Source organism: Bufo gargarizans, chromosome 2 (genome assembly GCF_014858855.1).
Source record: "Bufo gargarizans isolate SCDJY-AF-19 chromosome 2, ASM1485885v1, whole genome shotgun sequence".
Classification (NCBI taxonomy): Eukaryota; Metazoa; Chordata; class Amphibia; order Anura; family Bufonidae; genus Bufo; species Bufo gargarizans.
Window position 1 is genome coordinate 62,646,495 of NC_058081.1, and position 27,315 is coordinate 62,673,809.

General features: G+C 43.7%; 1 protein-coding gene across 1 annotated transcript in view; it reads right to left on the reverse strand.

Annotated features, from left to right (window-relative positions):
* Positions 1-230: 230 nt before the first annotated feature.
* TACC1 (transforming acidic coiled-coil containing protein 1) overlaps positions 231-27,315 on the reverse strand; it is a 59,024-nt gene continuing 31,939 nt past the window's right edge. The window contains exons 4-12 of the mRNA XM_044279049.1: positions 21,352-21,412; positions 20,431-20,590; positions 20,078-20,133; positions 8,393-8,469; positions 8,268-8,311; positions 7,593-7,753; positions 7,395-7,501; positions 5,943-6,063; positions 231-3,447 (exon numbers count right to left, since the gene is read on the reverse strand). Coding sequence (XP_044134984.1) covers positions 3,379-3,447; positions 5,943-6,063; positions 7,395-7,501; positions 7,593-7,753; positions 8,268-8,311; positions 8,393-8,469; positions 20,078-20,133; positions 20,431-20,590; positions 21,352-21,412 — 856 coding nt within the window. The 3' untranslated portion in view covers positions 231-3,378. The remainder of the gene's footprint in view (positions 3,448-5,942; positions 6,064-7,394; positions 7,502-7,592; positions 7,754-8,267; positions 8,312-8,392; positions 8,470-20,077; positions 20,134-20,430; positions 20,591-21,351; positions 21,413-27,315) is intronic.

Genomic DNA, 27,315 nt, shown 5'->3' on the forward strand with positions numbered 1-27,315 from the left:
AAAATGAGAAATCATACATGGATGTATGAGCGCCAAATATACTACAGAGACATTTTCTCTCCCACGAGCCACCTCTTAGTCTTTTACATCCATAATTGCGCCCCAAGGTTGATGACTTTGGCTCATTGTACCGCTTCTCCTAGCACAACACTTTATCTCAAATCCACAATTTACTTGATAAATGCCCCCCCCCTCCCCCCCAGTGTCTGCACAGAAATAAAGAGCCAGAGTCGGATCAGAGACACCATTTATACACACAAGGAAAAATATATATATATATACTGTATACATATATGTCTTCATATATTAGTCAATGCTTCTTGTCTGTGTGAGAATAGTCAGTCATCTGCACATATAAAAAGATCTGCTGTATATAAAATATCCTGCGGTTAAATATATATATATTTCTGAAGCCAGATTGCGGTATTTCAGAACAGGCTAGACCTCGCCATAAGCAAAGGGTTATTTGGCTTCCACATCTGGAAAAATATATCCTTTAATATATATTCATTTTTGCAAACAAGGATAGCAGCAGAAAATGTATGACCCTTCAAGGGCACCGTCATTCTTGAAATAGCCAGCGGGGGGATGGAGGAGCTTAACGGGGACGTACAAGGATCTGCTTTTCTTCTCCCAGAAACAGGGCCACTCTCCTCCATAGGGTGTCTCTGATTTTTCAGTTCCGCCCAATCACTTAAATAGGGATGACCTGCAATACCATGCATCACCTATAGATGCGAGTGGCGATGTTTCGGGGAACGTGGTGCTTGATTACAGTTTTAAGCTGTTGTCTAAAGATACAAAGGCAAAGTTGATATGAAAGTTTGAAAGGATTTGAAAAGTCATTAGCGCCTAGGACAAGCATGTCCAAACTGCAGCTCTCCAGCTGTTGCAAAACTACAACTCCCAGCATGCCTGGATAGCTTACAGCTATTAGGGCATGCTGGGAGTTGTAGTTTTGCAACAGCTGGAGGGCTGCAGTTTGGACGTGCCTGGCCTAGGGGTTTATTCACACTGCACTGTCCGACATATACTGCCAATATGCCACACAGACACGGTGAATATACCCTTAGGAGCGTCAGGAAAATGGGGGATTGAAGAGGGACCCCCAGGCAAAAGAAATGAAAACTCATTAAAGGGTTTTTCCGGTACTTGGATATTGATAACCTATGTTCAGGAAAGGTCAGACACCTGGCACCACCACGATAGGCTGTTTTGGGCAGCTACCAGAAAAGCCCTGTCCCCTGTGTAGATACCACCTCTGGCACACTGCAGCTCAACTCCCATTCAGTACCCCGCAATGGCTACCTACACAGTGGATGGAACCTTGTGCTTCTGGTTCTGTCCACTCTATAGCTTCTGGTGCATATCTGAAACAACTGATCGATGGGGCTGCTGGGTGTTGGACCCCGACAATCTAATATGCAAGGACCAAAAAATCCCTTTAACTGAGGCCATGTTTCTAACCCTAAAATGTTACTTAAATGGGTTATCTCATCAACAACCTCTTTTCATACACTCTTTATAAGCCTATGGATGTTGAGCGGGCATGCTCAACCTGCGGGCCTCCAGCTGTTGCAAAACTACAACTCCCAGCATGCCCGAACAGCTTACAGCTATCAGCCTACAGCAGGGCACTTTGGGAGTTGTAGTTTCACAACAGCTGGAGGGCCGCAGGTTGAGCATGCCTGATGTTGATGAACCCCCTCTATTAGCCACTCACTAAGAGGATCTCTCTCTCTCTGGTGGACTCAGCTTCTGCATTGTTAACCACTCATATGAATGCCACATGACTATTTTTCGAGAACCACAATTCCCCCCTGGTGATCACAAACAGCCACTGGGGGTTTTTGAAAATGAATTTGCAACCATCAGCTGACAACTGGTCAAGCTCCTTGGGGCCACGATGCAGACGAGATGATAACCGAATTCCATGAAGGCCCCACAGATGGCATGATTGAGACAGTTGACTAAGTTATCCCTTAGACCTCCACAAGGCATTTTTGGGGGCGCGGGGGAAGATATCAAACCTAACTCTTAGAGAAAACTTGACAGATTTTTAAGACTCATGGAGACCAAGTGACAATTGGCCTTGTTCTGTGCAAAACTACATCCTACAATATGACTACCTGGCTCTTAAAGGGGTGCTCCACTTCTGAACTGCCCCCTACTATTTAACTCTTAAGCATTAGTATGGCTGAATTCCCTAATTATGGGACAGCCAAGTTGTCCCTCATTTGCCTGCACTGGCATGGACTGCACTGCCAATACATTTTGGAGGTGCAAGTGCATGGCTATATAGGTATCTACTGTATACAACAGATTGCAGGATGAAACTGCAGCCAATCCAAGTAGCTACACACCAAGCTCTTTCTGGTCCTACTAATCTAAACCTCTCCCCTCCTGTCTTCTTCTGTGAGGCTGGATACAGTAGACCCATAAACTAAGTACAGTATTTTCTAGTTCAGTCAAGCAGGTGGAGCAATGGTGAGGAGGACCTTCAGCTGGTTCATGGAACCTCACCCCCACAGTTCCACCTTTATGGCCAAATTGTGAAGTCTTTAATCCCTTTAAAGGAGGTTACATGTTATTTGTCTTCAAGTCCAAAACAGGTACAGTTCTGTGGTCTTCAATAAGCCCCCAACAGAGCTTCAAGGCTTCTTGTTATCTATTGGACCAGCCAATATTCTATGATCATCGTCAGCACAGCTAAATCCTGCCCAATCCTCTTAAGAGACACTCAGACGACGCAGAGTTGCATCAGACCGGGTGAAAAGTGTATGGTACTGTTATGGTGGCATTTACATTGACCCTTTGCTGACTGGTGCATGCATGGACGACTGCCCATAACAGATAGATACCTCTATAGGTTTTAGTCATATACAATAGGTGATTACCGGGACTCTGCAGGGTGGTAAGCGTATACTATAGGGTCCCTGTCAACATTGCAGATAAGATTTACTGCATAGTAAAAGCCATTTACTGCTTAAGAGGCTTACATAATCCTAGTCACCCTCAGCTGGGCATCAGTTATGGGCATCTAATGGTCTTCATGCTAGCACCACACAGCAGTTGTACCTGGGTTACTGACAAGCACAGTGCCAGCAGCACCTATCATATTGATGCCAACAAATAAGAATAGGGGGGAAAGCCTGGTACACGGGCAACACATGCTCTGCACTAGAACAAGGAGGATTCATTAGTCCCTACAGAAATATACACCAAGGGCGTTCTTCCTGCTGGTATTAGAAGGCAGGAGCAATCAGTACACGTCTCGTAGGAAGGAGTTGGGTCCACAGTCTCTGAACGTTACAGGACTCATGCTGGTTGGGAGCCATGTGGGGGCAAGGAAGATCATTGTGAGGTGGTGGGAGGACATCAGTCAGTCTTCCCCATCTTGGCGATTAGCTCATCACAGATCTTTGTCAGCTCTTCTATCTCTTGGTTCTGGAAAACAGATAAAAAAAATTCACTTCAAGTGTCCTATGTATAGGATATACATTATCAATCGGGATGGCAAAGTGAGAGGCAATAATGAGCTGAGAGTGGGTATTATTTCCCTTCCTTCATACGACAAGGAAGACCAGACAAATCTATGAAACTTCAGTTGAATCTCCAGCGAATATTTTATAATTAGTAAAATGGAGCTACCAGAACCATTAATGCTTTCCTTCTGGACCCTTAAACTGATGTTCCCAGGTGCTCTGTACTCCAGGGACAGACTGGAAACTTCAAGTGGCCTTGGAAAAAAAAAAGTAAAAGTGGCCCCATGTTGTAGGAGGGTCCAAACTGACTCAAAAGGTGGGGCAACAGCACTACCACAGTGTAGAACAAAATACCGCCTCAGCAGAACCAGATACCACAGTGTAGCACAATATACTGACTCAGCAGAACCTGATACCACAGTGCAGCTCAAAATACCGCCTCAGCAGAACCAGATACCACAGTGTAGCACAATATACTGACTCAGCAGAACCTGATACCACAGTGCAGCTCAAAATACCGCCTCAGCAGAACCAGATACCACAGTGTAGCATAATATACTGACACAGCAGAACCAGATACCACAGTGCAGCACAAAATACCGCCCCAGCAGAACCAGATACCACAGTGCAGCACAATATACTGACTCAGCAGAACCAGATACCACAGTGCAGCACAATATACTGCCCCAGCAGAACCAAATACCACAGTGCAGCACAATATACCGCCCCAGCAAAACCAGATATCACAGTGTAGCACAATATACTGCCCCAGCAGAACCAGATATCACAGTGTAGCACAATATACTGCCCCAGCAGAACCAGATAGCACAGTGCAGCATGGAATACTACTGCCTGCGCAACAGCATGAAACTGTATCATCGTCCTTAGGACTGCAATATAGTTGAATTCAAGATGGCACCTGTGGCCACTGGCCTGATGCTCCTACATTAATTCATGCCGAGAGCATCAGATCTTTATGCATCTGGCTGGCGCCCCTCTACGAAATTTCCCTATAGGGTCCATGGCCAGTCCGCCCATGCTGCACCCTATAGGTCCTCCACAGGAAATAACAACTGCTGTATATTACGAGTTGTACAGCAGAAGTTGCCAAGACGGATCCCTCATCCTTGACATCACTTCCTGCTCTGCAGCTGAGGCTTCACCTCGCAGACTTCCTGCCCCACCTGCTAGTAATAGTTCTCCTCCATTTCAGGTAATTCTTCCTGCTTTCTGCTCCAAATGCATGCTCAGCAGCTACAATTGAGCAAAGAAGGTCCCAGTAAATGATGTCAAAAAGGGGACATCCTTTTGGCAAATTCTCCACAGCATGTGCAGCATACGGGTAGGCTACCCGACACTGCTAGATTTGAGTGTGTAGTTCCCTTTAAGCCAGTCAGGCCGGTTACCGGTAATTCTTGTCACAGCCAGCAGAGGGAGCCCCCAGTTCAGTATAAATAGGCTAGGGCCTAGCTCAGAAGGTAGAAGTTTCCAGACTCAGTGCAGAGAGGTTTTCCTCCTGAGTCCATGCATAGAAGTCAGAAGGGCATAACTAATCAGCCTGAAGACACAGAATACCACAGAGGCCGATCAGAGAAAGCAAGAGGTACTCAAGATAACAGAGGAGGTACTAGATAAGGACAGATTCAAGGGTACGCCAGATAAAGGGCCTTAGACCTTGGAGAGAAAGTCACATGTAGCAGGACCAGTCAGGAATAGTGTGAAAAGCCGCCTGTACTGCATCCCCTGTAATCAACACTCTGTATAATGCCTTGCTAAGACCGGCCATACTGTACTCCCAAGAACCAGCTGTATTCACTGATATTCAGTAAAAGTTCCAGTTTTTGTTGGCTATCCTATGCTTGCTTCATTCTTTTACAATACCATACACGGCGTGTCACCGTTTAATTGACACTGGCGTCACGAACTGTTAAATACCTGCCTGTTCCAGTATTTGCCCCAATTGAAGACGACAGTGGATCCCAGGTTAGTGGTCAATCTGCACTACAAAGCCCAGCATACACTACTGACCCCCTGGGACACTGCACATAATGCAAGGATTTTATTCTTTCTGTGGTGATAAAACCTATAATGTGCAACACACATTGGAAACTTGCAATTGAGGGACCAGTGTGAAAGAATTCATTACCCAGGTTAGCAGAACCTTGTAGCTCCATTCTAGTTATTACAATTTGCATGGCCTTTCACTTTAAAGTGCAGGACTAAAGCCCGAGGTAATACTACTGGGAGGAAAAAATGACAACATGTCCCCTCCTGGTGCCCATTAGTCCAATGTCACCATGGATACCTCATGTGCGTCCAAAATACAACGATGTCCTCAAACATACACAAATGCTGCCATTAGGAGAGTGGGGAGTAGACATTGCTGTAACTGTTGATTCAACCAGATCAGTAGGTCCCCTTTAAATACTTAGTGTACACTGGAGATAAACTCAGCACCTTCTGTTGCAGTGCTCTCTCCAGCGACTCTACTTTCATCTGCTCTTTCCGTAGTCCTGCTGTCAAAGCTGCGCTCTCTCCTTTGGCCTTGGTGCGAACTTGTGCAATCTCCTCGTTGGCTCTGAAAGAACAAACGTAATCCAAATTAGCTCTGGATTTGGCCAAATCGGAACACTAAACCAAGTCAGACACCATTTTCGTAATGTGTATGGCAACTTTTAATGCGGAGGGTGTGTGGTATCTTAGTCTGAACCACCATTAAACTGCTAGCTGCTAATAGTCAGAAAAGCTGAGGTTCAAGCTGCCCCAAAAGGGTTGTTCTCCAGCCAATCCATGTGTGAACCTCTGCAAGTCTCCTAATCATGGACCTTTAATAAAGTGTGGGTGGATTGTTCACCTGGATAGCACCCTGAAAACTGTAAAATGTGGTCTAGTGTGTGTGTGTGTGTCCCACTGAAGATATCAGATGGGTCTGGAAGGGTGCCCAGCCACAGAGAATCAAGCCTGCTGGTTACTACTTCAGATCTCCATGCGGCCAACATGGTTATAAGACGGTAAAGCTAGAAACGAATGGTAAAAATAATCACAACATAATCTTATCCTTTGTGTCTCTCAGTCTGCAGGATTTTCTGCAAGTTGCTGAAACAAGAAGTCATGGAAATCTCACAGGGAGCACAGATAACCTCTTGCAGGAGTTGTGGAATGCTACAATATTGATGACCTATCCTTAGGATAAGTGATCAACCTAAGATGGGCAGGAGGTGCTAAAGTGAACGGGATGAGCAGTTGTAATTACAGTGAAGGAAAGGCAACACTTGCATGAGAGCTGCTACCTCTTTAAACAGCTGATCGGCAGGGTTGGACCCCGGTGATCTGATAATGTAGCACTGCACAACCCATTTAATGTTTGCCAGGGTCCCAAGAGTCAGCAATGATCAGCTAATTGGACAAATCCGGACATCCATCTATAAGACCCCAAGAGCAAGCACAACTGTTTGTTAGGCCCTCTACTTTGGCTTAGAGAGGGGCCATATGTACAGAAGTTGTCCTAATGGAGAATCCCTTTAATTTCCATGTGACCTCTTCCATTTTCGGCCAGCAAATGCAGTGGGTGCAGGCTCCTTATGCAGGGGTTGTTTAACTGGTTTTAGGTTTCCCAAGACTTGGTTTTGGGCAGTGGAGCTGACATGGGGGGGGGGGGGCTTAAAACTTACTGTAATAGGAATTTGTGGCTTCCTTCAGCTGGAACTTGTAAAACATGTGTATGTGTTTCTATTCCCTTACTTTAGGGGTTACTTTTTGGTTGTCTTGACTTTTGCTATAGGATGTAGTTATAGTGGGCCATTAATGAATGTCAAGGTTCATGGATGGCACACAGAAGTGTACCATAATTATAACACCCCTATTGGTTTTTAGAAGTTAAGCTACATACAGGGTTGTAGGATCACTCACTTGTTCAGCTTCTCTTCTGCATGGACTTTCAGGGCCTGGTACCTCTGCTCCTCTTGCTTTACTCTTGCTAAGTAATCTTGTGCACATTTCTTCAGAGCCTCTTCATTCTGCAGCAGTAAAAAAAATAGGACCTTTGTTATAAACAAAAGTGAGATGATACAATCTGAATGTCATGAAAGCCAAGCCAAGCCAAGTCACCTTCTTGAATCCTTCCAGGACACCTTTGAGGTTTTCGTATCTCCTGAAAAGGTCAGATAGAGATCGCTCTACTGAGTTCAGATCCGCGAGGGCTTGTTCCTTCTCTAGGGTGACCTGTTGTAGACTCTTCTGGGAAGACATCTTACTCCTCTGCTCATCTTCTAGATTTGTAGAATATTACAGAAAGAAAGAGACAGAAGCATTCATACAAGGAGATAAAAAGTCAACCAATATATGGCTCCAGTATCCAAAACCTGATAGAGAATATAAACAGTGGCAGACATCTTTGTCATGTGTTGTGGTGGAGTTCCTACCATGGCTCCCTACAAACTAGCGGCTAAATCAATAAAAACACTGTGGGGAAATTTCCACTGAAGAGTATGGGTGTTTGGCACCACGTATATCAAACATCCAAGACATTTTTGGAGGCTACAGACAACAACTAAGACACTCACGCTGTGCCAAACACGCAATATGGGTTTAGGTCCTGTCTCTGTATGGCTCCATTGGCATCTCCACAACCACCACCTAGACACAGTGTTGAAAGGAGGCAGTAATTACGGCAATAACGTTAAGAGCCAAAAGTGGCTACCATTACTGCCTCCTTTCGACATCTTGAGTTATATCTTGTAGATGGAGACCAAACCACCCATTTGCAATGATGACATCACTCACCAATCATTTGTGCAATAGTTTTCTCATATTCAGCAACAATTTTCCTGCAAAACACATAGAAACCAATAAACACAATGACAATATTACCAGTCAAATCCCACTATACACACGGACAGGGACATTACCTCATCTCCAGCACCTCTGCATGGCTCTGCTCATACTTCACCTGCCAGTCCTTGGCTTCAATCTCCTTCATAATGATCTTTAGAGAGAGAGAGGGGTATTATCAGCAGGTCAGGTGTATTGAGAGATATACAACCACCATGTAATGAACTAAACAGCAATTCCACATTGTGTTTGTGTGTGTACAGATGTAGTGGAGTTAACACACATGCTTAACTAGAAGTTTTAACTAAACTAGTTGTGTTAAGCCGACACCTTCTATTGCTTTTCAATGTTTTGGGATATCACGATAAGTTAAGCAATTTGAGTTGAGTTTGAGTGTTAACTCTGCTATAGATAGATTTAAAAAAAAGACTAAAAAAAAAATCTTCAAAAAAGAAAAAAAAAAAAACATCTCAGGATCATCATGGTTTCATTTTTAGAGGAGAAATCCAGGTAAAAAGGAGTCTGATCTCCAGTATGAGGGCTCTACAAAATGATTAAAATTTAGCTGCTATCATGGCGACATGTTGGAAGCTTTGATCGGTGGGGGTCCAGGTGCCGAGACTCCTACTCATCACAGAAATTAAGTGGCAAGATGAGTGCTATGACCCATCGACTATGAGCCAAGCATGCAGTATAAGGATTGGTACATAGCATCCTAGGCTCTCCATAGACAGCCAAGCAAAGTCAACTGCAGCCCAAGGGGAACAATGCTTATCCACTTTGTTTTAGGGATCAGTAGGGTTGTCAGTACACAGATCCTCATCAAAACTTCTAAAAATGTCACTAGGACATGTCAAGAGATTTGTAAAATATTAGGTCTCCTTTAAAGAAGTTTTCCCACAAAGAACGGTTATCCCCTAGGACCCCAAGCAAGCCAGAGAACAAGAGTCCCCATATGAATGGAATGGTAGTGTGATGTGTGACCGCTGCTCCATTCACTTCTATGGGACTGATTAAGATCCCACTCGGCCTCCACCAGTCATATAGAACTGAATGGAGAGGTGGTCACGCATGGGACTCCAGGACCTCTGTTGGCAGGCCCCCCAGAGATCAGACATGTATCCTGTGGATCATTATATACAAGGTTCAGGGGTAAGAGACTGTTCAGACAAAGTATTTTGCCATTTGATGCAGATACTTTTGCCAAAAACCTGCCAGGTGGCAACATGGAAACGGTCTCCCAATATCTTCAATAGGATGCCACATTAGAACTGGTGACCACATTTTTGCCGTGACTGCCGCCAGAAAGGACATGTTCTTGGCGAGGCCGTGGCTATAAATCGCTGCCTTCCACTGAAAACAATCGGAGACCATATCTGCGTCGCCAACTGGCCACGTGAACAGCCCCTTATATTTGCAATTCATGATCTGTACCATGGGTACCAACTTTTGGAGGGAATTGCTGTTTAGGTGATTGAAATAAGGGCCAACAACGTGATCATGTAAGTGGCATGGTACACGTATGTGCACAGACAACGTAACACAGGTGATGGCTGAAACTAGTACTACAGATAACGGATATAGCGATTACAGAACTTTCTCATTCATGGCCTATAGAGCAGGGCTGGGATATGAAGCATGTTCTCCATTTTTGGGGTGCCTGTCGCTCAGATAGTTCCCCATTATGTTCATGTGTTATATAGAAGAGCAGGCAGAGGAAAAGGAGTAACACAAACAGTGTTGGCTTGTAGTCTGTAACCGCAGAGGCACATTGCTGTGTAAAGGGGATGCATACACAAAACGGTACACCCGTACAGCCCCAGCCTTAGTAGGAAGTGAGTAAAGCAGTGGAAGTGACGATATGACTAGGACACAACTATGCACCCACATCCGACAAAGCCACATTCTGGTCAATGACAGTGATGAGATCTCTGCGGGGAGTAAAGATGGCCGCCGAATGAAGACAGAAATGGGTCCGTGAAGTTACCTCCTCTCGGATGAGAGTAAGCACCGCAGTTCGGTCACTCAGGTAGAAGGCGTCCAGGGGATTAGGACTCCCTAAACTGAGCAAGCTGCTGCACTGCAGAGACAGAAAACTCCTGTGTCACTCCCTTATGGAGACTTCATGTGTAAGGGATTTTCCATTTTCAAATATTCTGGGGCAGATTTATAACCAATCACAGCGCAGCTTTCATTTTGCAAGAGCACCATAAGAAATCAAAGCGGTGTTGTGATTGGTTGTTATGGGCAACAGAGACCATTTTCTTGTAGACCGTTTCATAAATCTGCCCTTTTCAAGGTCTGTCTGCAATCAGTGACCATTAAGAAGAGACTAAAAAGGGATGGCCCCGGACGGTAATATTGATTAACTATCTAACATCAGATCGGCGGGGTCTGACGCTCGACACCACTACCAATCAGTTGTTTTAAGGGGCTATGCTGCTCAGGTGAACATTGTGGCCTCTTCTTTGGACGTGACAGGTCATCTTCATTGGTCATATGGTCTTTCTACAACTCCGTCCTATTCAAGTGAATGGTACTGAGCTGCAGTAACTGGCCCGGCCACTGCATAGTGTATGGCGCTCTGCCCGATACAAAATAAAGAGACCAAGTTCCATGGTCCCTTCAAAGAGCAGACTGGCATGGTTGTCGGGAGTCAGCCCCCACTAATCTGATATTGATGAACCCATCCTAAGGACATGTCAACAATATTGACGCCATAGAATACCCCTTTAAAGACTTCAAATAGTTGTCTAGACTGGATACAACTATAGCAAACTCTCAGAATTAGGTCTGCAGGGAGATTCCTTAAGAATCCTTTCACTGAAAGCAAGCAGCAATCTTGAAATTCTTTCTCCAGTTCTATAACAGATGTATCAGTGTAGGTAAGATGTACTCGCCTGGAGTTTAAAGGGGCTATCTCATGATTAAATGGCAAAAACGAAATTAAGAAATCACATCGTACATAATCTCTTTCCAACAAAGCTAGAACCAGCCCTGTACCTCACATGGATCCAGAGATCTCCACATTCATTTCTCTAATAGATTGAATTCAAGCTGGTGGATTGAGGGGGGGGGGGGGGGGGGGAACCTTTCCTGAGCAGTAAGATGGACAGAGAAATAAGGAAAAGAGTGAGCAGCAGGTGGCGCTATACAGTTACATTTTATTATAACTCACTGGCTATAATTTATTTTTAATGACAAAGTATTACATTATTAGGGCTCATTCAGATGACTGTAGTGTTTTGCAAAATACGGATATTGGCCGTTTGCGTTACTCATTTTGCGGACCACACATGGCCGGCCCTATGATATTTTTGTGGACAAGAATAGGACATGTTCTTTTGCAGGGCCGTGGAACAGAACTACGGATGCGGACAGCACGCGGTGTGCTGTCCAAATCTTTTGCTGCCCCATTGAAATGAATGGGTCCGCACCCGTTCCGCAAAATTGCGGAACGGATGTGGACCTATTCATACAGTCATCTGAATGAGCCCTTATTCAGATCCAGGTGCTGGCTTGGAAAAAAAAAAAGTTGAATATTTTTTCATGGGAGCCAAGCCCTTTAAACCCTTTTAACGCACAGAGTATTGTCTAGACTGGATATATCATAGCTAACCCTTAGGCCTCTTTCAGACGGGCGTTGCGGGAACATGCGCGATTTTTCCGCGCGAGTGCAAAACATCATAATGCGTTTTGCACTTGCGTGAGAAAATTCGGCATGTTTGGTGCTCAAACCCGAACTTCTTCACAGAAGTTCGGGCTTGGGATCGGTGTTCTGTAGATTGTATTATTTCCCTTATAACATGGTTATAAGGGAAAAGAATAGCATTCTGAATACAGAATACATAGTACAATAGGGCTGGAGGGGTTAAAAAAATAATAATAATAATTCTCACCTTAAACCACTTGATTGCGCAGCCGGCATCTCTTCTGTCTTCTTTCTTTGCTGTGTGCAGGAACAGGACCTGTGGTTATGTCACTCCGGTCATCACATGGTCCATCACATGATCCATCACCATGGTAAAAGATCATGTGATGTATCATGTGATGACCGGAGTGACGTCACCACAGGTCCTGTTCCTGCACAAAGCACAGAAGACATGCCGGCTGCGCGAGCAAGTGGATTAAGGTGAGTTAAATTATTTATTTATTTTTTAACCCCTCCAGCGCTATTGCACTATGCATTCTGTAGTCAGAATGCTATTATTTTCCCTTATAACCATGTTATAAAGGAAAATTATAATGATCGGGTCTCCATCCCGATCGTCTCCTAGCAACCGTGCGTGAAAATCGCACCGCATCCGCACTTGCTTGCGGATGCTCGCGATTTTCACGCAACCCCATTCATTTCTATGGGGCTTGCGTTACGTGAAAAACGTGAAAAACGCACAATATAGAGCATGCTGCGATTTTCACGCAACGCACAAGTGATGCGTGACAAATCACCACTCATGTGAACAGCCCCATAGAAATGAATGGGTCGGGATTCAGTGTGGGTGCAATGCGTTCACCTCACGCATCGCATCTGCGCGGAATACTCGCCCGTGTGAAAGGGGCTTTAGGGTCAGTTCAATTTACTGAAAGCAAGCAGAGGTCTTGAAACTATAGAGAAATTAAACCACAAAGTGCAGTAGAACTTTTTAATTGCACAATGATTCAGTAAAATCTGCATAAAATGGAAAAGTCAGCCGCTGATTAAGTCTTTCCTCTTAAAGGGTTTGTACAGGAGGAAAAAATAAAAATCACAGCTGCCATCTCTCAGAAACATTGCCACCAATTTCCATAGGTAGCATCTGGTATTTCACAAGCAGCCCCGTTTTCCGAATTTCCACTACCTCCCTTTCCCCATGTGTGAAGCTGCCCGTCAGGAACATCATACCCGTGGTCTCAGGCTTGCAAAACTACACCTCAAGGCATGCTGGGAGTAGTAGTTTAGCAGCAGCTGGAGAACTACAAGTTGGAGACTACTGATCTGTAGTTAAAAATTCATTAAAAAACAAAACAAAAAAAAACTCCTAAAATATCAGTAGCTCCGACAGGTGACTCAGATAGATGGCAGTGGCACTCGGACTGCGGGATAAGCTCTGTCCCCTAATGCCCTTGAAGGGATCATCCTGTTTAAAAGTGTCTCTGAGAATGCTGAGTCCTGTGATTTGTCCTAATCTGCAGCCCTAAGCAGCACACAGTATATACACAATCTGATAGACAGATATCGGACCCATCTGGATCTCTGGCACCCGCTGTATACGAGGAGACTTCCCCCAATCTGATGGGTGTTGTAGTATTATACAACGCTGATCAGTAAAGTCGCAGAAGCATACTTCGGCTTTCCTTCGCCCAGGGCAAAGATTGTATTTGATGTACTAGTCCTGTAAGTGAATATTCTGACCAAGGCAGATTGGCGTTTTGTCGCCCCCTTCAGGTAGCAATAATAAAAAATTATTATTATTTTTTAAAAAGTCATTTTGAGCACAACCATTGGTCAGACTGGTAGATGGTGGTGTGATTTCACATGTGGACAAAGGTCCTTTGCATATTTTCCTTCCTTCAATAATCCCGACCTACCTTTACACTACTTTCTCCTTGCCCGAAAATCAGCATTACACTATAGTGCATGCGAACCGGGCGGATTTTGGGCTACGTGATGGATTTTCAAACCCTATACATCATGGATTTGCCGCGGTTATCGACTGTGAATTTCAGCCTGTGCCATGCAATGGGTTAAGTCTGCAGCTACACAACATGCTGGGCACCAAGTGGCTGCACATATTGAAGTGCACAACTGCTGCCACCTGGTGTTAGATCATGGAATAACAGCACAATGTAGAATAAAGGGCATATGGGTGGAGGGGGGTCTACCACTTAGTGACGAAGCCTGTCTAGTGGATGGTTTGGTAGAGATCAGCTCTCTTTAGCTAGGCCCCCCTGCATTAAGCTCAGGGGTCATTCCACAAAGTCCATGGGCCGTTTATGGATTACAAAGAGGTTTTATAAATTTATAAATGCAATCGCCTAGATTTTAAGCACTTTCTAATATCTCAAATTCACCTGGGGGCTAATTTGCAGCAGTAAAGTACATATCGTGCTTGCTCTGGTGTTGCCATGGTAACACCACCATCCTCTTTTGTGCATGAATATCTTGTCTTGTGACCTTCATTCATAACGTGTTAGGAAAAGTTAGGACTCCTATACAAGGACATAATCCGAGCAAGAACCTAGGTACTATAAAGAAAGATCATGAGGCTGCTGTGGGGCCCCTGGGGAGAGGGGACACAGAACAGCCTGGCTGCGTCCCTTTTCCTAATAGATGCTGAGAGGCTGTAGTGATATCCTTTCATCAAGGGCATGGGCATTAACCAAAGGATCAAGGAAATGAAAGAGAGGGGGCAAAAAAAGCACCAATCCTATTGCCCCAGGTGGTTGTGGGAATAGTGATAACCCTCAAGAGAGGAGGGAGCCCTTTTAATCTTTGTTATGGGGCCAGGGCTGGTAATACAACCGTCTGCATCCGTTCTGAACGGATCCGGTTGTATTATCTTTAACATAGCCAAGACGGATCCGTCATGAACACCACTGAAAGTCAATGGGGGACGGATCCGTTTTCTATTGTGTCAGAGAAAACTGAACTCGACCTCTACCCTAGAAGGGGTAGGTTAGACTGACTAACTAGCTAAACTCCTCCCTAGAGGGAGAGAATAGAATGGAAAGGAAGGTTCCATTCCATGTAAGATGGCTGTCGTGTTTGCTGCCACCTGCTGGTGAACCAGGCATATTACATGTGAACAGTTACAAAATAAGAAATATAAATACACATTTTGCAGGATCTGGAAATTAATACCTGTGATGACACTTGGTTAACCATAGGAGACATTACTGAGGCACAAAGGTGGTAATGCACCTCTGGGGCGTTACAGTCTCAATACCGGAAAAAAACGCTTCCGTTTCGTCCCCATTCATTGTCAATGGGGACAAAACGTAACTGAACAGAACGGAGCTCTCCAAAATACATTCCGCTCCGTTCTCATACCGGAGAGCAAACCGCAGCATGCTGTGGTTTTCTTTCCATCATGGGATGCGGAGCAAGACACAATCTGACAATAGAAAACTGATCCATTCTCCATTGACTTTCAGTGGAGTTCATGACGGATCAGTTTTGGCTATGTTACAGATAATACAAACAGATCAGTTCATAACGGATGCAGACGGTTGTATTATCAGTAACGGAAGCGTTTTGCTGAAACCTGCCGGATCCAGCAAAAACGCTGGTGTGAAAGTAGCCTAAAACCGACGCAGAATGTGCATAAGGGTCCATTCACACATCAGTATTTTGTAATACGCATCCGTTCCTCAAATTTGTGGAACGGAACGCGCACCCATTCATTTAAATGGCCCCACAAAAAATGCGGGCAGCACTCAGTGTGCTGTCCGCATCAGTTGTTCCGTTCTGGATGACATGGGGAATACATCGATATGTCATCCGCAACTTGTTGCGGATCTGTTTTCAAGAAATAGAAAAAAATAAAAATTTGCAGTACCCTAGCAACATACATTCCTCCTTCCGTATTTTTTTCCGGAAAAACAGAATGGATGTGGATGCACAATTGGCAAAAACTGAATGTTTTTGCTGAAACACCGATCCACAAAAAAACGGAATGAAAATCTGGAAATGAAAAATACTGAAGTGTGAATGGAATAGGGTCCACAGATGCTCAAGATTTTTTTATTTTTTTACAGGATCCATTTTTTTTTCTATTCTGACAGATCAAAAGAATAGAAAACGAAACTGTGAATACAAAATATTATTATTTAAAAACATCACAACACAATAGAGTCTACACACAAACACACTACTGTGACATGTCCCAACAGAACACAGCCTATAAATACAGACATAAACCATTGTGATATAATACAGCATACTATACATACACACAGAACACAGCCTATAAATACAGACATAAACCATTGTGATATAATACAGCAGACTATACATACACACAGAACACAGCCTATAAATACAGACATAAACCATTGTGATATAATACAGCAGACTATACATACACACAGAACACAGCCTATAATACAGACATAAACCATTGTGATATAATACAGCAGACTATACATACACACAGAACACAGCCTATAAATACAGACATAAACCATTGTGATATAATACAGCAGACTATACATACACACAGAACACAGCCTATAAATACAGACCTAAACCATTGTGATATAATACAGCAGACTATACATACACACAGAACACAGCCTATAAATACAGACATAAACCATTGTGATATAATACAGCATACTATACATACACACAGAACACAGCCTATAAATACAGACATAAACCATTGTGATATAATACAGCAGACTATACATACACCAGAACACAGCCTATAAATACAGACATAAACCATTGTGATATAATACAGCAGACTATCATACACACAGAACACAGCCTATAAATAATACAGACATAAACCATTGTGATATAATACAGCAGACTATACATACACACAGAACACAGCCTATAAATACAGACATAAACCATTGTGCTATAATACAGCAGACTATACATACACACAGAACACAGCCTATAAATACAGACATAAACCATTGTGATATAATACAGCAGACTATACATACACACAGAACACAGCCTATAAATACAGACATAAACCATTGTGATATAATACAACAGACTATACATACACACACTATTGTGACAAAATCACAACAGGAAGCAGCAAACACACACTTATACGACACGATGACATCATCACAAAGAGTAGATTGTATGTACACACACTATTATGATGCCATCACAAAAGAAAGAGCCCATATATATATATATATATATATATATATATATATATATACACATATACACACACACACACACACTTATGACATCACAAAGGGTAAAGACTGTATGTACACACATTATGATTTTATCACAATAGAAAGCAGCCCTTGTATACACATACTACAGTGACATCATCCACAAACGAGCATAAGCACAAATTGGACGTACACACTACTGTGACCTGATCACAATACAGTGTGGCCTATAAACACACACACACACACACACACACACTCACTATTGTGACATCACTATAAAGCATAGACTACAAAAAAAATAAAAAAATAAAAAATAAAATTATTGTGACATGGTCAGGTTTATTTAGCCAGTAAGGCCCCTTGCAGACGAGCGTGTCCGGATTAGGTCCAGGTGCGTCCAGGTACATTGCGGCAAACCGCGCGTGCTAAAAAACTGACTGTGGTACCCAGACCCGAACTTCTTCACAGAAGTTCAGGTTTGGGTTAGTTGTAGTGTAGATTGTATTATTTCCCCCTATAACATGGTTATAAGGGAAAATAATAGCATTCTGAATACAGAATGCATAATAAAATAGGGCTGGAGGGGTTAAAAAAAATAAAACAACATTTTTAACTCACCTTAATCCACTTGTTCGCGCAGCCTGCATCTCTTCTGTCTTCTTTTGTGAGGAATAGGACCTTTGATGATGTCACTACGCTCATCACATGGTCCGTCACATGATCCATTGCCATGGTGATGGATCATGTGATGGAGCATGTGATGAACGTAGTGACATCATCAAAGGTCCTATTCCTCACAGAACAAGACAGAAGAGATGCAGGCTGCGCGAACAAGTGGATTAAGGCCAGTTAAAAAAAAAAAAAATAATTTAACCCTTCCAGCCCTATTTTACTATGCATTCTGTATTAAGAATGCTATTATTTTCCCTTCTAACCATATGATAAGGGAAAATAATAATGATCGGGTCCCCATCCCGATCATCACCTAGCAACCGTGCGTGAAAAATCGCACTTGCTTGCGGATGCTTGCGATTTTCACGCAACCCCATTCATTTCTATTGGGCCTGGGTTACGTGAAAAACGCACAAAGAGGAGCATGCTGCGATTTTCACGCAAGGCACAAGTGATGCGTGAAAATCACCGCTCATCTGCACAGCCCCATAGAAATGAATCACCTCACGCGTTGCACCCGCGCGGAAATCTCGCCCGTGTGAAAGGGGCCTAAGGATTGCTGGTGGCTTTCAACTTAAGGGCTCATGCACACGGCCGTTGCCAGGCAGTGGCTGTATTGCAGCCCGCATACAGCGGGTCCGCACTACATGTGCACCAGCCGTGTGCACCCCGCATTACGGATGCGGACCCATTCACTTGAATGGGTCCACAATCTGGAGCTGCGGTGCGGAGCGGAGGCACAGAACCCGGAGTGCTTCCGTGGCGTTTCCGTCAGTGCCTACGCACCACAAAATATTGAACATGTTCTATTTTTTTGCGGTGCGGACGGATGACGGACCCATTCAAGTTGAATGGGTCTTGATCCGTCCCGGCCGCCGCACAGACATTGCCCATGCACTGGGGACCGCAAATTGCGGTTCCCAATGCACGGAACAGCCGCACAACGGCCGTGTGCAAGAGGCCTTAAGCTGCGAATCCTGTAGAATTGTGAACCTACTTAAGGACCATAATACCAGCTGTGACTTAGGCCCCTTTCACACGAGCGAGTTTTCCGCGCGGGTGCAATGCGCGACGTGAACACTTAGCGCCTGCACTGAATCCTGACCCATTCATGTCAATGGGTCTGTGTACACGCATCAGTTCTGTGTTGCGTAAAAAACGCAGCATGTTCTATATTCTGCGTTTTTCACTCAGCTCTGGCTCCATAGAATTGAATTAGGCTTAAGTGAAAATCGCATTGCAGCCGGAAGCTAGTGCGTATGCGATGCGTTTTTCACGGATGGTTGCTAAGAGATGTTGTTTGTAAACCTTCCGTTTTTTTTTATCACACGCGTGAAAAATGCATCAAAGTGCATTGCACCCGCGCAATAAAAACTGAACAACTGAACGCAATCGCAGACAAAACTGACTGAACTTGCTTGCGAAATAGTGCGAGTTTCCCTGAACGTACCCTGAGCCAATCAGTCACACTCGTCTGAAAGAGGCCTTAAGGGCCCTTCACACGGGCCGAGAATCTGCCAGATAATCGCTAATGAAAGTCCATAAACAAAGTGCCACCAATTACCCAATTAACGAGCCAAACGCTTGTTCTTTGGGTAATAGTTTATTTGTGCAGACATAAAAATCGTTGTTTGCCGGCAGCCGATTGTGCTGTGTAATCATGCTTTGCTGCTGCCAAACAACGAGTCAGTATGGGGACAAGCAATGGCATTAGTGATCATTGCTCCCCATACTATCTCTGTATGTCAATGCAGCGGTCTCCTCCGCTGACGAGCAGGCGATTGTTGGGAAGGAACGCTTAGTAAATCTGCCTCAATGCATTAACAAAGTGACACATCGTGTTGACACAGCAGAAGGCAAAACATTTTTAAAAACATCAGCTGCAATCCTTATTTTTCCACAAGGGGGCAGCATCAAACACATTGAACTTCCCAGCACGGTCTTATGAGAAAAGATGAAGATTTGAAGAAATATATGAAATCCAATTCTACAGATGTAATTCATATGGTGTCGAGGATGATATCCAATCTGGATCCAGCAGCACTGTTGCACTGTGTAAGTACAATTCGTTTTCAGCTCTCGGTATATAAAAGGACTACATTCTGTGGATTGAAAAATGGGCTATGACCTTTAAACCATGCAGTCCATAATCACTGCACCTTCAGGTTTGGTTCATCCAAGGGATATAGGGACTATAGGATATCACTTAGATGGTATATCATATAAATACTCACTTGAGGTGAAGGTTCAGATGCCTCCACAGATGTTGATTGCTTTCCTGATCCTGAAACTAAACAGAGAGGTAATGGTCAAATCTAGGCAAACACAGCTAAGACCCCCGGACACATCAGTAATGCTCCGACTTTCCCCCAACAGATAATGTTAGGGGAGAGAAGGGTCAGGCCAACTGAATATTTTCACCCAATCTTTATATTCTCCTTGGAGATAAGCGACCACCAGAAGTGTCTGGTAGCGGCTTTCTGCCTTCTCATTGACAACACATATACATTCAATTTGGCCAAGCGTGTATGTAAATAGGGTAGTCAGGAGAGATAGCTATCAACAGCTACTGACTGTGCCCCCTTACCTGAAGTAGAGTCATTGGGGCACTCAAAGAACTCCTGGTCCTCCTCTTGTTGACTTTTGATCCCAGTGCCAGTCGGCTTAGGTGCTGGAACAGAAGCCAGCTTCTCCTCATCTGTAGCATGACCTTCTCGCTTCTCGATGCTGGGGGAACCATCTTCTTGCTGTGAGTACAAGGTAAAAATTTTGTATAAAATCGGTTTTCAGGGAACCCGCGACAAAGATTTGTAATCAAACTAAAATTGTATTTGCTTTTGCAGCATCCGCCTGGCATTGAGTAACCAGTAATGCTATGTGTCTCACTGTCCTCAGCTGTGTTCCATGTAAAGCATACTCTTGTTGCGGTATTTACTGGGTTGGCCATAGGCATGGTCACATGCACCACTCCAGCCAATGACTGGCTTCAGGGGTGATGTGCTGCTTCTGTCTGAAGCCAGTCATTGACTGGATCGATGCATGTGACCATGCTTATGGCCAACCGGATGTAAACAGCATGGGGACCAGAAGATGAAGACACCGGAGGACCGGAGCAGCATGGAGCAGGTAAGTTTGATTGACAGGGCCAGCTGTGATGATGTTTACACTTGCCCGGCCCTGTCAATAAAAGTGGAGAGGGTGCGACAGTTGTGGACAGAGCTGAGCCTCTAGGTGTAACGGCACCGCCCTCGTTGCTCCTAGAGGCTCATTTGCATATATTAAAACCTCATTTTTCTCAGCACCAGACGATCGCTAAGGCTACTGATTGGCTGCAGGAGTCACATTAATGTAGCGAAATCATTGCTGAAGGCAAAGTAGCACAGTAGACCGGCAGGAGGTATAAGAAGGCAGGAACCTTTGATTTATTATTTTATAACATTTACTTATAACCAGGATTCAATGAAGGTAATTTATAAATTACATTACCCAAGGTATGAGGTCTACCTACCTGATTGCAAACATCTAACACCAAACAGGATCCTTCATAACTCTGCACTTTACAGCTGTTCCTAAAAAAAATAAAGAATTTTATTACTGAAGGATTTCAGCCTCGGTCACAGACTAGTCTAGGTATTGAGATTCGGCAAACAGGTTGACCCAACTGTGTCCATGCATGTTCTTGTAGACATCCTGCCATGCTTGGAGATAAAAGGTTCAGTACCACGAGGAAAACAATGGAAGATGTATCCAGTATCACTTAGCTCACCAATATGGGAAGTAATACAAGATGGTTATGTCATAGTACATAGGGTCATAGGAGCGGTACACAGGTTATAGGGGGCAGCACATACAAAAAGCATCCTTATTTAGTAAGGAATTGTTTTTCATGCTGGCATTTTTTTTTAAGCTCATGCAGTCTCCGATAGGTGCTTTATTGGCTATAGCCCCACTGCTGCGCTATACACCCTGTTCTTTAAAACCTTGTCTTACAGCTGCCTCGTATTTCCTCCAACGTTCAGCTGTTCTTTAAAGTCATATCAGAAATCAAACAGTAGAAGCCACATGGGAAAAGTGAGAAAGCAGCAAATTATAGCAAAGCCTTTCAACATCTGGCTTGTTCTCAATGAACTAGCCACTAAGGAAAACAGCTCAATGTCAAGCAGCAGCTAGAAAGTAAAAAATAAATAAAAATATCATCCACTATGACAAGAGGTTATGGAGGCAAAGGAAGATTTAACACACATTTTAAAATGTGTAAAGTAATGGAGAAAAGTTTTTTTAAAAAAGGGAAAAAAAAAAACTTGAGGGATTCATAGATCTAAAGAACAAAGAAAAAGCCTTCAAAAGGAAAGGGCTTTACGACATGCCAATCAAGATTTCAATTTCCAAAAGAACTTTAACTTTTAACAGATTAAAGGTTTCCCAGAAGAAGTTTAGAAGATTAGGTGCAGTTGGTTGGAGGAATTCATTGTCTTTGAGAGATAAGCAATCCATTAGGTCCTCCATAGCCCTCCTTATTTAAGTTTCCTTCAAAAGCTAAGGGCAGTAGATGGAAGTCTACAAATTCATTTATTTTGAGAGAAACTAATAAGTGAACGGGATCTTAACTAAAAGGTGTCCACTCCATACAGCTTCAATAGCTCAAGAAGTAAGGTGATCTTGCACCAAGTAGACATATTGTAGAGGAGAGAGAAATATGAAGGGGATTTTGAAGTGTGTTTTGCTTCAACCCTGTGTTGCCATAATTTGTGGCAAATTTATGAAAAGCCGCATGTTTGAGGAATTTGGTACATCTTAAAAAAAAAAACACTTTTGTCTAGAGAGGTTACTCTTTTTATACGCTACCTCATGAGATTGTGCCATTTATGGAGTAACCTACTTGCCTAGATAACCACGCACACTTTCGAGAGTCGCGAGAGCAACAGAAGGCCACAAAAAGTTGTCAATTTTTGTGCACAAATGGCGTCAAAATTTGCAACTTTAATTTTCTACGGCAGTAAACCAACACATAAGCCTTAGTCAAAGACCCAGAGGTGATGGTGGGTTCAATGATTACGATCCATAATTTACAGAAAGCAGTTTTTGAAAATTGTGAAGAATTAAAACCCAAAGTATAATAGAAGAATACAATTTTTTTTCATCACACACTGATTAAAAGGAGTTGTCCAGTTTACAAGAACTGTTGACATACACCCTCTTTGGGAATCATAAGTTAACTAGAGAGGGTCGTCTGTTTAGAATCCTCATCTCTTGACCAGAGTGAAGAGCAACTACATGGAGCACCCCCCCTCACTCTGGAGCGCATGGAGCGCACCCCCCCCCCTCACTCTGCAGCGCATGGAGCACCCCCCCTCACTCTGCAGCGCATGGAGCGCCCCCCCCTCACTCTGGTGCGCATGGAGCGCCCCCCCCCCTCACTCTGGAGCGCATGGAGCACCCCCCCACACACACACTGGAGCACCCCCTCTCACTCTGGAGGACCGGTCATGTCTTCCATTAGACAGACAACCCATTTATTTAAATGGAAACTGTGTAATACAGTAATTAATTCCCCCTGTGGTGGCACTGTATGAAAATTGAACACTTACTACCATGTTTCTTCTCAGATTACAGCTTTATACAACACTTTAAAGGAATTTTCTGGGTTCAAACAATTGATGGCTTCAATCAGTATAAGAAGGGTGGGAGTCTGACTCTTGACACTCCCGCCAATCTGATACTGATGGCTTATCCTGAGGGTAGGCAATCAATATTCTGATCTCATAAAACCCCTTTAAATGGGTATTCCTACCATTTTTATTTATTTTTTTATTTAAAAAAAAAATAAAAAAAAGGGGGCAGAACACCACACCAATCCCCCAATGCTGATACTCCGGGCCTTGCTGCTCTCTACTTCCTGGTCCCGCCCCCTCTCTTTAACCACTTAGGTCCTGCTGTCAATGCTAAGCGTTTAAACTGCAGGAATCAAAGTTAACTGTCACCCGCAAGTGATGGAGCAGACAAAGCTCCTGAGCCATCAGAGCATCGTACTATTACGGCACTGAGCGCGAACTGGCTGCTTGCAGCCTCATAACAGCACAGCACTGAGCGGTAAGGGGTTAAATCCATAGCATGTCTGTTTATGTTGTGAATTTTCACTGCAGATCGGTATAGTTTGGTCAGGGTACTGTGCCCCTATTAAATCGGTAGGTGGAGGACGAGGAAAACCTTGATGTAGGATCAATATACAAAACAAATAGCTAGAATGCCTAGCATTTTTGTCACATGAGCTTCCCCTGGGGGAATCGGAAATATCCGAGGGGACAAGGCCAAGTCTCCTGGATACATTTACACTGCTGTGAAAGAGTCACACTCTACTAAAAACAGCGAATAAATGTTGAAATTTTGAATCACGCAACACACTAAAAGCTTGCATTTACATCTGGCTGACAAATGTGGAGCCATTCACCTGCTTAAAAAAAAAAGGTAAGAAAAAAAATGTACCAGTCTTAAAAGACTGGTACATTTTTTTTCTTACCTTTTTTTTTTTTTTTTATAAGGAGGATTTTATACAATTTTTAAAGCCAATACAGTTTTTGAGCAGATTCCAGAAGTGGATCCAGCAGGAAGTGCAGTACCCCAGAGGATGAGTGAAAAAGGGACAATTACTTAAAAAAATAGTTATTGGGTAAAATGTTGTGATTTAGGGTTAAAGTACTTATTTGTTTATGGATTATGTACACCGATAGCTATGTATGGGCAACAGATGGTTAACACTGGCAGGCTGTTTAGGTTACCAGGGTGATGGACTTAGTCCGTCCCCTGGTTAGTTTGTAAAGGAGTTTAGTCTGAGAGGAGCTACAGAAAGGACATTTGTGCGAGTTCCTCAAGACCCGGCCCAAGATCAGAGAACCTCTGTCTCTTAGACCACAGCTTCCAAAGAAGCACTTCTACTACCAGAGTGACCCTGGGAGAAGGAGACCAGACATCTTAGGCTACTTTCAAATCAATGTCATCAGTTGCAGTAGGCTGTTCCAGCAGAGAACAGCCTGTGGAGACTCTAAAGATCCAGCATTGCAGGATGTTACCGCAATGCCCGCCGGTCCCATTGACTTTAATAGGATCCGGCCGCTACCCGGCAAATATGTAATATATTGTTTGAAGGGGATGTGACACTTGATCGCTGCAGCCTCTTTATTGATTACATGGGGCCACCTGCCCTACACGTCATCTACTTGGCGCCGTGGCCTCTTCAAACAGCTGATTGGTGGGTCTGCCAAGAGTTGGGCCTCCCACCCCATACTGATATCGATGGCTTGTCCCGAGGATAGGCCATCAACATCCTGAACCCAGAAAACCCCAATAAAAGATTTTCTGAGATTTTATTTATTAATTTATTTTTACACGCACTATATTCTTCAGCACTTTACAGACATTATTGCTTTCCGCATCCTATGGGGCACACAATCTAAAGTCCTTATAAGTATATCTTTGGCGTGTAGGACGAAACTGGAAAACCCGGAGGAAACTCACGCAAACACAGGGAGAACATACAAACTCCATGCAGATGTTGTCCTTGGTCAGATTCAAACCTAGGTCCCCAGTGCTGCAAGGCACCAGGGCTAACTGAGCCAACTGATATCCTATCTTCAGTATAAGACATTAATATCAGATCGATGAGGGGGTACGACACCCAGCATCCACGCTGATCAGCAGTTTTAAGGGGCTGCGAGACTCTGGACTCTTACTACGCCAGTGACATCACGTTCATTGGTCACATGGCCTAGACGCAGCCTCGGCCCTTTCAGGTAATGTGGCTGCAATACCGAGCACAGCCACTAAGCAATGGACATCGCTGAGCTCGGTAAGCAGCGGTCTACTCGAACAGTTGATCAACCGCTGCCAATCTGATATTGATGACCCATCCTAGGCCAATGACCAAGACCCGGAAAAACGCTATAAACGCTATAAAGAGCTTTTTCATGTGATAAAACATGATACTAAGGATAGGCCATTAATGTGTGATACACGAATGTTGGACTTCTGAGGACCCCTACCAATCACAAATTGATGGCCTATCCTACGGACATCATTGTAATATTCCCCCGCATACCCCTATGTTGAATGGAATCTTTCAGAATTGAGATCAGTTTGAAAAATGGATTCAGTACAAGCCATGACGGTAATGTGAACTTATATATTTATATTCTCTTTTGATGCTAATTAAACAGTTTCTATTGCCAGCTCTCGTGGTCTGCTGATTTTTTATCCATTAGGTAGCACTGTTGTGCATGAGACGTTCAGCCAAAGCCTGCAGGCAATATGGGTGTCGTGGCAAATTTAAGATTATAAAATCGAAAATTGAAATGATAAAAATCAGCTAAAAGAAACGTTGTGCCTTTTACAATTAGCATGCTATTCAGGCTCGTTACTTCCCTAATGAGTGCAGCGTACCATGCAAGACAAGCCTGGTCAGCATGCTAATCTGTCCTCTAGTTCCACATTTGTGCTGTCTGCCAGTAGGAAGAGCCGCTGCGGTTTATTGGGCTGGCACAGGAAGCTGTTGGCTTTTTCTAGCTCAAAAAAATAAATAAATAAATAAATAAATAATATGAAAAAGGAAAAAAGGAGGAGAACAGAACGGATCTTACCCCGTGTAAGGTCTCCATAGAATCAGTCACAGAGGGGACACACTTTGTAATCTACAAAGACTGTATAATTCAATGGTTTGAGTCTTCAGAATATTAACAAATATTACCACTCCAACTCCCCATAGTTCTCCTGATCCAATTAATATCACCAAAAGATCATGCATTAATCTGAGAGTGAGGTGCAGAAGTACCAGAGGAGTGGTGACCCTGGGGAGCGCGAATTAACTGGTGGCGAGATCCAACTGAGCGTTGGCACATTTGGACTCACTTTTGAGTGCCACTGCCAACATCTCTATTTGCCTTGTGGCCAGAACGGATATGCAGGACTATATAATTCCGGTTAGATATCAGTGATAATGACATGGTAAAGATCCTTATTTAATATCCATCTGATTGCATTTTCACTTTCGGTGCTTGTTTGTGACAAGATTCTTTTGGGGTATGGTACTCTTATGCAAAGGCCCTACTGGAGGTCTGTGAGGTGAAGTCATCATCTCGAAACCTCAGCCAAATCTCTACTTTGGCTCCTGGAGGATACTAGGATGGCAGCCCAGGTAGAAGGCAGTAGCAAGATGGGCTTTGGTGAATGGAGGCTAATGGCCATCGATCCTGCACTCCGCAGGGCCTTCTGGCTTGGAGTGCTGAGGAAGGTTTGTGGAGGATTTGTCATAGAGCACAGCCTTGTGTAGTACACAGCACTTGTTGGGTAGACAAAGCATATATACAAATTTTTTATTTAAAAAAAGTTGATCCAATAGAACTTTGGGAGGTCCAGGTGTGTCAGCTGTAATACAAACCATAATAGGCAACTATATTATGGTCATCTGAAATAATTTAGGCCT